This window comes from Scylla paramamosain, chromosome 11 (assembly GCF_035594125.1).
Source record: "Scylla paramamosain isolate STU-SP2022 chromosome 11, ASM3559412v1, whole genome shotgun sequence".
NCBI classification, from domain to species: domain Eukaryota; kingdom Metazoa; phylum Arthropoda; class Malacostraca; order Decapoda; family Portunidae; genus Scylla; species Scylla paramamosain.
In genome coordinates, this window is record NC_087161.1 from 9,867,501 (window position 1) to 9,881,923 (window position 14,423).

At 44.1% G+C, this 14,423-nt stretch overlaps 1 protein-coding gene across 1 annotated transcript; it reads left to right on the plus strand.

The window, feature by feature from the left end:
- Positions 1 to 6,204: 6,204 nt before the first annotated feature.
- Positions 6,205 to 7,041, plus strand: LOC135104606 (uncharacterized). The gene has a single exon (XM_064012135.1). The coding sequence runs from the start codon at positions 6,205 to 6,207 to the stop codon at positions 7,039 to 7,041; it is 837 nt and encodes a 278-aa protein (XP_063868205.1).
- Positions 7,042 to 14,423: the final 7,382 nt, after the last annotated feature.

The following is a 14,423-nucleotide window of genomic DNA, read 5'->3' on the forward strand; positions in this document are numbered from 1 at the left end:
AACATCATCCCAAGCTTCATAAAAGCTGCACAACGCGTACGTCGTCCACTTCCAGCAGCAGTACACGAGAGCCTGAAGGTCTTGTGCAGAGGACACTCGCCGCGGGACGCTACTAAACCATCTTCGTACTTCCCTTCCACCCCTTCCACCATCCCTCCCTCCCCCCTCGGCATCCATCTCAATCAAGCCGCGTCACTGGAACTAAAAACCAATCAAGGCCGGGGAGTCCCAGAAACAAAAGCTATGCAAATAGCTCCCCGCGCCCGAAACAAAAGCCAAGCGGTGGGTCATCTCCATCAGAATTCCCTCGGGGCCTCACGCGCTCCCCCTCACTTTTCTTAATGCCGGGTCACGGTGTATCAGTGAGTGTGAACTTGATGCTCTGTGTTTTTTGACGGATTAACGAGATCACATAACTATGAACTGATGTCATTCGCGTCCAACAAATAAATAATCTGCACTGCACTGGGGTGAGAATGAGCAGCGGGCCATTGCGGATTACACCGGCCAGGGATGGAGCGGATAGGGGTGGGGCGGCGGGGAGGATCACAACCACATCCCAACATCTCATTAAGCCAGATGCTCCTCAGTGATTAATTAACATTCTAAAGCAGCGCCGGAAATTAAGAGTGAAGAGATTAAAGTTTGGTGGAGGGAGAAGAGTGCCACCGCCAGTGTTAGGACGACAGTGCAGCGGTGATGGGACTGATGTGATGCTGTTTAGGTGACGAGGCTACTGCTGGTGATGGTAGGCTGTGACATAATCAAGGTGATGATTTTACAATCATAAGAAGGGTTTGACGATGTTGCGATACTAATATTACGGTGAAGGTGTGTCGTATCCGAAGTCTTGTACCGAGTCACAAAAAAAAAAAAAAAAAAGCGTGCATGTATGGCTGATGTGAACGAACCGTAGCAACTTTAGATGCGCATTTCTTGACACTCCATCCCGTCAAAATACTTTTATCCTCCTTGCTGCTGCTCTCGGTACATATGTTGCTGAAGATTTTTGCTATCAGCCGCGCAGTTATTATTTTTACGACCCTGCGCAGTTGCTACTCTGCGTACCGTACAACGGTAGCAACAACATAACGTAGTGGGATGCCAGCACTGTGATGACGGTGGTGAAGTGATGCTGCTGTTGTCGTGGTGATATGATAAGGTAAGGGACTTGTTTTAATGAGGCAGTGATGATTTCATGCTCTGTTAAATGTAGTGACGGTGCTGTTGTGACGATGTGGCGATGACTTTATGTTAATGATGTTGGAGTAACATGCTGTACTGGAGTGACAATACTATGGTGGTGATGGTGTGACGCCGATGTGGTGACGCTATGGTGATTATACAATGTGGCAATTTATGTGATGCTAAGTGATGGCTTAGTGGTGACGATGATGTTATAATGATGTTGTCCAAGTGATGTTTTGCCGTGATTGTGATCATTACACTGTGGTGGTGATGAGGGATGGTGCTGTGGCAAGAAGTACGGCAGAAATACCACAACTACTGCGGTGCCACGCTGGTCACTGTGCCGAGTAAGACGCTTGCCCACCTGCTGTCGCCGTGAGTTGACGATCACCTGATGTTTCGGAGACCCAAGTTCAGTTCATGGTCAGTAAGTGAACAAAGAAAGTAAAAAAAAAAGTACAGTCAGTTCTTGAGTTTGGCGGAAACAATAAAATAAAAAAAGAGCATAATACATATAACACAAGGCTTTGTATCTTCTCTCACCCATATTCTGTCCACCTCTCTAGTCCAGGAGTTAACCAGTATTTTCAATAATTCATCCCTTTTTTCTGGATAAACTCTGGAACTCCCTGCCTGTGCTTGTATTTTCTCTTTTTGATGACAAGAACTCTTTCAAGAGGAAGGTTTCAAGACATCTTCTAATTTTAGGTTATCCTTTTTGACCTCTCTTCAGGGACTAGCATTCTCAGCGGGCCTTTCATTCGCACTTACTGTTACCCATGGCCAGTGACGTTCTTACATATGAAAAAAAAAAAAAATCTCATCTGGTCGCATCAAAGGAGCAGATAGTCCTGCTGCACGAGATTATTAGACATTGTAACATTCTTGATCTCTGAGCAGAATGATGCAAATTCAGATCTTTATGAATGTTTTTTTTCTTCTTTCTTTTGCTTCACAGCAGTCAGGTGATATCAGTGGTGGATGATGCCTACCTGTCATGGCGTAGCAATTTATTAAGCATCATCATCGGCGGCAACCTACATTTGATCACAGGACAATCGTTAGGGGAGGAAGTTTGGCGAGTTTTATGGGTAACATTTTTTTTGACGAGGATTGGGGAGATCGGCCAAGGTTAAAGAATGGATTACAGAAAAAGTTCATATTGCCTTTCGCCCCTCCCCTACAAAAGAAAAAAAAATATATATATATATATATATATATATATATATATATATATATATATATATATATATATATATATATATATATATATATATATATATATATATATATATATATAGTATAGTTTTACTAAAAAGTGATGGTGATGGTGTTTAGGTAAAGATGCACAAGAGACATCGCGCCATTGTTCTGTGATCTGGGTAGCAAGGCACCCAGGCTCCTGGCACTCACTTTACGCCACCTCATTCTCGAAATCTGTAGGTCACGTCATCCTATTCTCTGCACTGGTTTGGGTCCTGGGTCTTACTTTCGATTACAACCTTACTTGACATACGTTGTGCACATAAAGCTTCCCCAGGTGAAACCCGCGCTGCCAGGAAGACGCAGCAGATGTTTGAAAAGAAGCGGCGATCCAGTTTTTTTTTTTCTTTTCTTTTTTTTTTATTTAAATTTTCGTTATTTCTTCTGGGTATTCTTAAAGTTTTTGTTTGTTCAACAACTTTGATAATTATTGTTATCTCAGTGTTTCAAAAAATGTCTTACTTTTGTGAGTGAAATAACCAGTTGCTGATAGTGTATAAATATTAAGGATTTGTGTTGAAGGGTTAAGGGGGAAGCAATATGGATGAGGGCGCTCGAGTGACGCTGAACATCCTAGAATGGCTGCAAAAAACTTGTTCTAGCTGCTATTTGGTTTCGGCGGTCCTCAATGCCCAAATACGTGTTTTCTGGCATGGCAGTTTGCCAAAATGACGACCAGTACCACACGAGGGACAAGTGTCGAGGCATACCAGGAGCTGCGCTTCCCACAACAGGTGGAGTGATGGCTGTCCCGAGAGAACTACATTTTTTTCCAGAATTCTGCCTTGAGGAAGAAATTTCAGGGGTTAAAGCAAAAGATACCATTGTGTGTGTGTGTGTGTGTGTGTGTGTGTGTGTGTGTGTGTGTGTGTGTTGTGTTGTGTGTGTGTGTGTGTGTGTGTGTGTGTGTGTGTGTGTGTGTGTGTGTGTGTGTGTTGTGTTGTGTGTGTGTGTGTGTGTGTGTGTGTGTGTGTGTGTGTGTGTGTGTGTGTGTGTGTGTGTGTGTGTGTGTGTGTGTGTGTGTGTGTGTGTGTGTGTGTGTGTGTGTGTGTGTGTGTGTGTGTGTGTGTGTGTGTGTGTGTGTGTGTGTGTGTGTGTGTGTGTGTGTGTGTGTGTGTGTGTGTGTGTGTGTGTGTGTGTGTGTGTGTGTGTGTGTGTGTGTGTGTGTGTGTGTGTGTGTGTGTGTGTGTGTGTGTGTGTGTGTGTGTGTGTGTTGTGTGTGTGTGTGTGTCTGTGTGTGTGTGTGTGTGTGTGTGTGTGTGTGTGTGTGTGTGTATGCTCGCGAGCTACTTTTTACTCTGACTGGTTCTTTCGCATACTCGACGCAGTTCTGCATAGAAAAGTTCATCGTCTACATGTTATTAATACTTAATGATGAAATGCTGTGTGTAGTTTTAAGTTCCGCTCATGACGCTTCGGGCTGGTAGTGATGAGATCACCGCAGTAGCCGCCACTATCGCGGGAAGCCTGAGTGATGATGGTGCTCTGCTGCAAATGAGTCTGTTTGACCATTTATTTACTTACTATTAGTTTTATTTATTGATTGATTGATTGATTGATTTTATTTATTTTTATCGTTATTATCTTTTTATTTTCTCTCGTGACAACAAAGAATTAAGGTGAGCAGGATGAGAAAAACGCATCTTTTATTCACTAAGGTTTCATTCACTCCACAATACCTGATCATGGTCCAGTGCACGCTCCACTCTCGGTCTTTATCCACATCATCTGTCACGCTCCGCTCTCATTGGTCAAGATTTATGTTCCCTCTGAATTATGTAGTACATATAAGAAAATTTTAGCAGAACGGAAGGGAAATGGACTACAGTCATGTATAAGTCAAGCTTAATGGCAGAAAATATTCACATTTCAAGTTTGAAAAGCACTAAGATGTTGGGCATAACTATACATGTTACCTATAAAAAAACTTCTAAGTTAAGATATACCTGAAGTTCTCAATTTGTGCTCTCCAAGGTCCATCTGTGTTGCCCTATCTCTTCGTTCCTTTGCACAGACATTCTGCCCACCACATGGATGATCAGGAGACGCCCGAGTGGCACGCGGCACTGTGGCACGCTCTGTAGCTTCATATCCCTCTGAACATCTTACTTATTCCTTCTGTCATCTTCTTCTTCATTTAATCCAAATATTACATCTCTGTGGTTGTAAACATGATTAGACGTCTTCATTATAATACATACAATTATTCTTTTTTTTTCTACATTGTTAGCCTGGAACTGAAAAGATTTGCAACTCCCTATCTTAGACCTATAGCATGAATGTTAAACTCAAATAATTTCGAGAGAAAATTATTCATATGGATATGATTTCGAAAGCCATCAACGGTCTTGAAAGTAGTATATACTGGCAAAGGTGAAATTTACATCTTATTTTCCTGGTCATCCTGGATTATCAAGGATACATTATTTGGTTTCATCTTATCTTACACATGTAAAATTTGTCCTGCCTAATAAACACAACTCTAATTATCACAAAGAATTTTCCAACACCACACAAAGCCGCATTACGTCATACGTCACACACAACCGCATAATTCATATCACACCAACTCACGCCACACAGTTACATCACATCACACACCACATCTAGCCACAGAACAACCCTTATCACTCAAAGCCACACATACTCGTATAACCACATCACAACCCCACATCTCACCCTCCACACCACGTCACACAGAACACTCAACCACACCACTCCGCACATAACTCCCAGCCACACCATGGACACAAAGCCACAAAATACCACACATTACATCAGCCACACAACAGTCCATATCATACCCAATCATTTGATAATCCATATCACTTGTATCACAAGAGCCAAACAGCAACCAAAACCAGTCATACCACACAAAACGACATCAGACAGCATAATGAAGTCCAGCCACACAACAACAACCGATATGACAGTCATACCACACACACACACACACACACACACACACACACACACACACACACACACACACAAATAAAAAAAAATAAATAAATAAATAAACAAATAAATAAAATAAAATAAAATAAAATAAAATGAAATAAATATTTTAATATATAAAATATAGTAATAATAATAATAATAATAATAATAATAATAATAATAATAATAATAATAATAATAATAATAATAATCCAAACAACAACAACATTAGTAAAAAACAATGAAATTGAGTAACAGACTGACCTACTCAACAACAGCTCGCGACTGTCTCCCTCCCCCTATCCAGTATTTACAGCATGGAAAGCAGTGGACGTATAAGTGAGAACATAGGCGACTCATACTTTCAGATAACGGCTTTGGCATGGTTGTCGGCTTCAAACGGGTTTGTAATGTTGATAACAGTAAAAGAGCGTATTTTGCCATAACAGTTTTGATATGAAATGAATCATTATTATGTTTCGCCTTAGCACTTTAGTAGTTTCTTCAACTGCAACACATTTAACCCGCAGGCTATGAGTTTGACACCCCCTGACCTAAGACATGACACTGTATGACACGCTATTTTCATTAGCTTACATTATATCGGCACTTCCATCATAGGAAGAGGATGTGCGAGGCCAGTGTTGCTTGGATCTACGCATGACATCACACTTCGGTACCGTTACTCAGCCTTCTCTAGCCTCAGTGTGGCTCACAGATCGAAGTGAGAACTTTCAATCCTTGTTTACTTTCATTCCTGAAACATTCAGTAATTAGCGCCTCTTCTCAGGTTCGCCATACTACTGTGCAGCTATGTACCCTGGGTCGGGGGTTGGAGCCCACACACCTACAGTCACCGTGGACGCAGGAGTAAGCCTGGCCCTTGCCTCGCTAATGCCTCCCACCCTGCCATTACTGCCACACGCCGCAGCTGCAGCAGCCGCCGCCGCCTTCCTGCCGTACCAGCAGGCGGCAGTAGTGTGTCCAGCTGGCCCAAGTGGGCCGCCTCGCCCGCCACTCGCTCCCCCTAGAGCTCCGCGGCCCTCCGCCTTCACTGTGGAGGAGCTACTCAAGGACAAGAGGTCTGCCTCGCCGGGAGAAGAAGAAAGTGACGTGCCTGCCATTGTATCCAGTCTATACGGCCCCGCACCGCTACACCTCCCTCTCCACCCCCATTCTAATGCCCCTGTCCCACTACCTTTCCCACATCCTCCCACGCATATCCGACCCTCAGCTCTCCACAGGAATCATTCTCCACCCCTTCCCATCGAAAACACACGACGTTCCCCGGCACCCTCGTCCCCTGCCAAGTCCACATTCCAGAGTAGCACCGTGCCCACCACTACTTCAGTCTCTCCTTCGAACTCCTCAAGGGCGCGCTCCTACAGCCCCAGGGTGTTTCCTCCTCTCTCCTCCTCCGCATCTCCTTCCCTTCCACATCGTCTGACTCCATCTCCAGCAAGCCCACAGTCAAATCAACTTGTACTTCCTACACGATCCTCTTCCTCTCTTTCTCCTTCCCCTCCATCCATTTATTCCCTTCAGAACAGCAACACCTCTATTTCCCAACTTGGCAGAGTTAAGCGTCTGTCTGACACCAAAGTTAGAATTATCACTCCCAGTTCGCATCACCTACACAACTCTCAGTAGTCAGACCTAGGAATTACGGGCACTGGTCCCCAAGAACCGCACCCATGCATCGTTCTTTTTCTTCTTTTTACTACTGAATGTATCTCTCGCGCCATGAATATATATATATATATATATATATATATATATATATATATATATATATATATATATATATATATATATATATATATATATATATATATATATATATATATATATATATATATATATATATATATATATATATATATATATATATATATATATATATATATATATATATATATATATATATATATATATATATATATATATATATATATATATATATATATATATATATATATATATATATATATATATATATATATATATACGTGTGTGTGTGTGTGTGTGTGTCTGTGTTTGTGTGTGTATGTGTGTGTGTGTGTGTGTGTGTGTGTGTGTGTGTGTGTGTGTGTGTGTGTGTGTGTGTATTCACCGTGTATGAAAGCAGCGTTTTATGTATTACATCTTTGTTGTTGTTGTTGTTGGTGGTGGTGGTGGTGGTGGTGTGTGTGTGTGTGTGTGTGTGTGTGTGTGTGTGTGTGTGTGTGTGTGTGTGTGTGTGTGTGTGTGTGTGTGTGTGTGTGTGTGTGTGTGTGATTTTTTTGCGCGTACGTGTGTAATCTCGAATGAAAATTAATATGCCTATATGCCCATTCTTTGCTGGACACTTATCATGGGTAAGTGTGCGTGCGTGAGTGCGTGCGTGCGTGCGTGCGCGCACGTAAGAACCTGCTTACATGTATGGGTGTGTGGGTGCGTGTGTACTCGCGCCGTTCCAGTTATTCTAGTCAAAACCAATGTTTAGTTCAAATAAACATTCCATATTATAGCACTGATTTATTACCTTCTTTCTTTGCTTATTTCGCCAAACATTGAATATCAAAAGGATCTTTTCATACGTCCGCCAGTTACCATTTACAACAAATACCAGTGACTGGCTGATGATGGTAAGAGATACGTAGTTTACGCTTCAGCTTTTTTGAATTACAAAATAACAATGTTCCCCAAAATCAGAAAACTTCCTAAACTTGCGTGAAAAAGAACAATTTATTCCACTATTGCCATTGATTATTTACATCAGTAAATATTTAAAAACTTACTGGCAAAGCTCATGTTATCCTCCGATTTCTCTCTCTCTCTTTCTCTCTCTCTCTCTCTCTCTCTCTCTCTCTCTCTCTCTCTCTCTCTCTCTCTCTCTCTCTCTCTCTCTCTCATTCCTTGCTCACAAACGTACATGGTCTCTGGGATCACCATAGCATCCTTTTCAAAGTTATGTGACGCCTTACCATGTCCGGCATGAAAACTACATGGCAAAAACGAACGTGACTTCATTCCATATTAATATGCATACAGGTTTTTTCATTCAAATAACACACACACACACACACACACACACACACACACACACACTAGCACATACTCGTACAAAGAGTGAATACAGATAAATAAACAAAAAAAAAATTGTTAACACATAAAGATGGTAAGGGATGTAGTGGTCAGCAGCTACCAAAGAGCGAGTGACAAGCCTGAACGTGGTCTAAGTTGTCGTATTGCAATAAGTACTGGCACTCAGCTAGTAGCGGCTGTCCTTGAGGGAGCATATCAGTGATGTCACTGACTTCTGGACAGATCAGGCAGTGGACTTAACACAGAGACCAGGAGGAAAACTAGAGCACATCCATCTCCTGACTTGCCTTCTGACCATGAGGCCCAGGCGATGATACTTGTATCTATGGAGAAGGAAGGCATCGTAGTGGTGAATGGAGACACTAGCCGGTCTCTGCTGATCCTTGCGGTGGCTGGTGTCCAGAAGGGCGACAGCACGGATCTTCTTCAAACAGCAGGAGAGCGAGGTAAGAGAGCTAGACCACCAGCAAGGTCAAAGGCTGCCTTGCCTCGGCTTTCTACCATGTCAATGCAGCGAAGACCAGTATGAGGGGGGATCCATAGGAATTTTACAGTCAGGCCTCGCTCACTCATCAGAGCCAAGAAAGATAGAATGTGTTGCACTAAAGATTGATAGGCAGGTTTTACGGAGGAAAGAGCCTGAAGGGCAGATTTAGAATCGTATATCACCACGTCACTGATTCCCCGATGACAGAGAAGACTGACTGCATTTAAGATGCCACACAATTCACAGAAAGTGGCGCTGGATGAGTTACGTAGTTTACGCCCCAACCATTTTCCCGGTGGAAGGTTTGTGTCGAGGGAAAACACCGCACTCTCCGCCTTCCCATCTGGCTGCAGCGACCCGTCTGCGTACAGGTGGTGGGAAGCCTGGACTGACGCTATGGCCAGCTGCCTCTGCAAGGTGGGAGAATCAGTTTTCGAATCGGGAATGTAACACACGGGCAGCATTCACAGGGGCGGGTCACGAAGAACTTCTCCCTCGGGGACAACAACATCCAGGCTGCGGATGATGCTACACACCGTCTTGACGAGCATGCAGCCACCAGGCTGGAGAGGAGACAGGCGTTGTCGAGGATCCAAGGAATTACGTATTATGAGAATAATGTGGCACGATCTGAGAGGAGTGAAGACATTTGACAGTAAATCTCGTAAAATAAGATTCTATTCTATCACTGATGGATGGCAGGTTAAGCTCTGCTTGCATATTCACCACTATTTACATGGGGCATTTGAAAATAACTCTTATAGCCTAGCTGATTCTGAAACTTCTCAAGGGGCAATAAGGAAGACCTGGGAAGCTGAACCAGAGCCGGAGAAATAATCAATAACCAAACGAATAAATATAATGTAAATGTACGGGCTACAGGTATGGAGATACGAGCTGCATTGATTTGTTAGCCATTTAAGTAGTGCGAGGCGCTTCTGTAGCCGAAGCAGTAGATCTCGGATCAATGGAGGATCCCGCTGACCAGAAGAAGCCCGAGGGATGTTCACAGGTCCCCAAGGTAGAGGTACTGCCTACATCAAAGAATGATGCACACACCCATTCTGAACTGTGGCAAGTAGTTGGGGGTAGAAAATATTCTGCTTTTGTCAGGAGAGATGACGAGACAACAGGTTGCATCATCTGCATGGAAGGAGTGAAGGTAGTGCTGGAGGTCATCTGGTGAGTGAGAATGAATACAAACATCATCGGCATAACATGTGATAGTAGTCCCTGGAATGTTATGCAAAAGGGAGAGGAAACAGTGCATACAGATATTGAAAAAAAAAAAAAAAAAAAAAAAAAAGAAATCAAAATTCCTCCCTGCGCAGTTCCCAAATTAAAGCTCTTGGTGGAACTAAAAGCCCATTTGAAAAAGACCCGAGAATTCTTGTTGCTTATATATCTACGTATCCACTTCAACAGTCGCCTCCTGATGCCAAGATGTACCAGCTGGTCAAGAATTATATCCCGCTTTGCGGTGTCGAACGAGCTCGTAAGGCCAATGAAGGCAACTACGCTGCTGGAGGAGAGGCACATGTATAGTTCAGCGAGGCAGGAGTGGGTGCTGCGCTATGGCAGGAAGCCAAACAGTTGAGGTGAGAGCACAGCTTCCAGCCGATACAGGAGACGGGACAGTAGTAATCGCTTCATGATCTTAATGAAACACAATGTTAGTGATACTGATCTAAATTTATTAATACCTGATTTTAGAATAGGGATAATCGTACTGGTGGTCTAGCCGGTAGGCACACATCCCTGACGATAACAAAGATTGTATACTTGCAGCAGAGGATTCCCAGGCACTCGATGAAGCAGTCTGAGGACGGAATATGTGATGCCATCATTTCTTGGTGCTGTCGTTTTACCTCGAGCAAGAGCACAGCGCAGCTCGGCCTCAGTGATGAGTGTGTCCTCTTCATCACCTCTGTCCATCAATGCTTTCATCAGACGGACGGTTCGGTGACCTGCCCTGACAGAGAGCGGTTCCTGGACGTTCTCAGGGAGACTGCTGACACTAGACTGGTCAAACCAGGCACCAAAGAGTTCCTGAGCATACTCACCTAGGTTGTGTTACTAATCAGCTGCCACATGGTCCACTCGCTCATTAGGCGGCTAATGTTGTCGATGAGCTTCTGCCAAGAGTCTGTCCTCGCACATTTCTGGAGACCTATCAGTTCATCCCTGGAAACCTCGTACTGGTGCAGATTTTCAGATGTTGGGTCCTCTCAAAACCGTAGTCCAGCTTTCACCGCTGTCTGAAGAATATATTCATTAAAAGTCCAAGAGATGGTTCTTTGTGGTCGCTTGATGTGAGGTCTAGAAACGTAAAGATTGTAAAAAATCATGCTTGGCTTTCACAATGGAAGAGTGCAAGGTCTCAGGAGACAGAAGATCGAACTGTGGAAGAAAAGCAGACATATAAGCAATGTATGTAGGACAATATCTGGGAGGTATATTGATGCATGTTCGATGGTGGACACGTTCTAGACCTGCTGGTAGAGAGTATTTAAAGCTGAGGGCAACATGGTTCGAGAAGATAGCGGGGATGCGTGTGAGGTGGTTACTGTGTATGTACTGAAGGCGGCGCCCATTGTTGTTCGGTGTTGAGGAAGCGTCACCAAACCCTGGGTGACGAGCATTAAAGTCACCCATGTAAAGCATTCCCTGAGCTGCTGCATAATAAATATTACATATTACACATTGGTATCTTACCAGCCCCAAGAGTTACTTCGAAAAGCTGAAAAGTAGTGTCTGCGTCAGTAAGCAGCGTAGTAGTTTATATTGTATCAATGAATGGACATAGGTGATAAGGCTTTCTTACGTGGTGGTTGTAGGAGCTTGTAAGCACAGGAGCCTTCTGTTGAGTCAAGTTCTCCAATAAAAGCCTCCTGAATAAAGACAACGTGCTGGTGATGGTAATATACATAGGCCTGAAGAAAGCAAGCTTGTCGAGAGCAGTTATCCCACAGGCGTTCCAGGATATAATGTGTAACGAAATCCTGTTATCAAAGAGCATATTTCTTTAATTTACGAGTGTCTAAGAGGGGACGTATACCAGAACGAGCAGCAATACAAGAGGAACTGAGAACACTGCTGATCTCATCAATGTGAGTTTCTAACGTACCATACCTTTACTGTAGTGATGAGATACAAGCGAGAACCGTCTGTTGTGCGTTCACTAGCAAGGTGAGTCTTTTCTCCACGCTGACTTGTTTGGTGACTAGGCTGGTCAGTCGCGCTTCCATGGTTTAAAGACGTAACTCGAGGGAGGCACAGCGATTCTTCAACTCGTCCACAAATCTGCGAAGAGCTCGTACCTGTGGTGAGGAAAAGGCAGCGGTTGAAACTGAAGGTGCAGCAGCAGATGTTTGTGGTAACAGCTGCGGCACAGTCCTAGAGTGTGACAAGGAAGGAAATCGAGCAGCCTTGCCACACACTAACACCAGGTAACTATCAACGAGGACAACGCTAGTTTGAAGTGATTTCTGCTGGAGGTGGTGTTGGTCGTGCGGCGTATCCCTTCGTGGTGGGCAGTGGTAGTGTGGGGCCGCAGTGCAGGCAGGTGTGCAACAACGCGTAACGTTCCGAAGCAAAACAAAATCGGGAATTGTAACCAACACCCCAGTATCTATAACATGACGGGAGGTCATTATCCAATTTACGGATCTTGCAAGGAGGGAGGCAGGGCAGAAAGCTGGTGAAGAATGCAGGAGGTTGGTCAGGAAAATTCCACGTTATAACAGTCCTGTTAATGGGCCTACCATTCTGATGAGAACGACTGGCGTTGAAAACTCCTGGCAGCTCCTTGCTTAGGGTCGAGTCCACTCCCACCGGGTAAAGAGTCACCAGGAAGGACGAGAACTTACACGAGGCCTAGTGGGGAAATCTTGACTGACAAGTTCAAATGAAAGAAACTCACCAGCTTCCACACTTTTCATAATGTCTTGGCGGTTATGAGAGATGTACACAAACCTAGAAGTTACAGCTGACATCTTTATCTCTGCAAGTACCCGATCAAGGCTGAACGCTCTTGTTACCTCCATCAGCCATCGCAGTTTGGTGTTCACACTCGGGTCCTCAAAGAACACTGGCCTCACATAATCTTCTCGTGAAGCAAAAGCTGGGAGGGAGGGCAGTGTGTGCTGAAGTGGTGGGTTCCTGTATTGGATGCCTGAGGGAACCTCCAAATGTAACCCAAATCTGCTGGTAACTTGTATGTGTAGTACTGACCTCAGGGTGCTTGCATTTCTCTGTAACACGGGACGATTTGTTGGCAGGACACTGCGCCTCCTCACTGGTGTTCATATCGTCCATGGTGCGCTTTGAGGAGAGGGAAGCCTGAGGGTCACGGCCGGCGAGAGGTGCTGCCGGGGGGCCAATACCCAGTGCCTGGGAGGAATGACCTATTCCTGGACGAAGCACTTGAGTCACGTAGGCCTTGTTGTCGCTGCTCAGTTTGATACCATTATCAAGTTTCGACAGTGTTGCGAGGCCCGAAAACGCCATGAAGTCCAGATCCGGCGGCAGCAGCAACACTAACAGCAACTGCAGGAACACCGCCGCGGTGAACAGCCTCGTTCGTAGTGGACCAAGACAGAGGCGAGGCAGTGAACAGCGCTGAGGGAAGAGGAACGTCCTTACCCAACGAAAGCTGAGGCAGGAGAGAAAGAGAGAGAGAGAGAGAGAGAGAGAGAGAGTCATGGCCACCCAAAAATCGTTCGGGCCATGGCAATCACTTACGGCCTAACTAATAACTGGTTGGCATGCCATCGTGACAGTCTTGACAACAGTTCACTACCTGGTGTCGTGTTCGTAACTGGTCCCTTATGGTAAGTAGCTGTCTGCTCCATGCTAACAAACAAAAGCTGGACTACTGTGAACACATTATAATTTATACGGTCTATTTCATTCCTATATTTGGTTAATCTTTTAATCAAGACTTTAGCCATGTTGTTGTAGACAGCAAAGGACAGATACGTTTATCAACACTGTTTTGTTTGTAAACATTGGGATTTTGAGCATGCGCAGTTAGCAGGCGGATAGCCGTGTAAAAGAAGACAGCTAGGAACACAACATGCTGAACACAACATGGCCGAAGACTTGGTTAAAGGTTAGTCAAATATCAGAATGAAACAGACCCTATAAAATGTTCGCAGCAGTCCAGCTTTTGTTTGTATACAAAGACCGGACAGCTATGAACCTACAAGCGAACAGCTACGAATATGACACCGGAAAGAACGCTTCTCACCACACATTTATTCCGCCCTAAATCAGTATATCAGAGTTTTCATGACGCTCCAAAACTAGGCGTCACAGAAGGGTCTAGTCGTTACGATGTGCCAATTCCAGGTTTTTGCTTATCTTCCTTTTGTTGTTGATGCTAAGCATTAATTACTTATTATAATAACATTCTTATGCATCTCCCTCCTCACTACTTTTGCAAAAACTCCTTCCT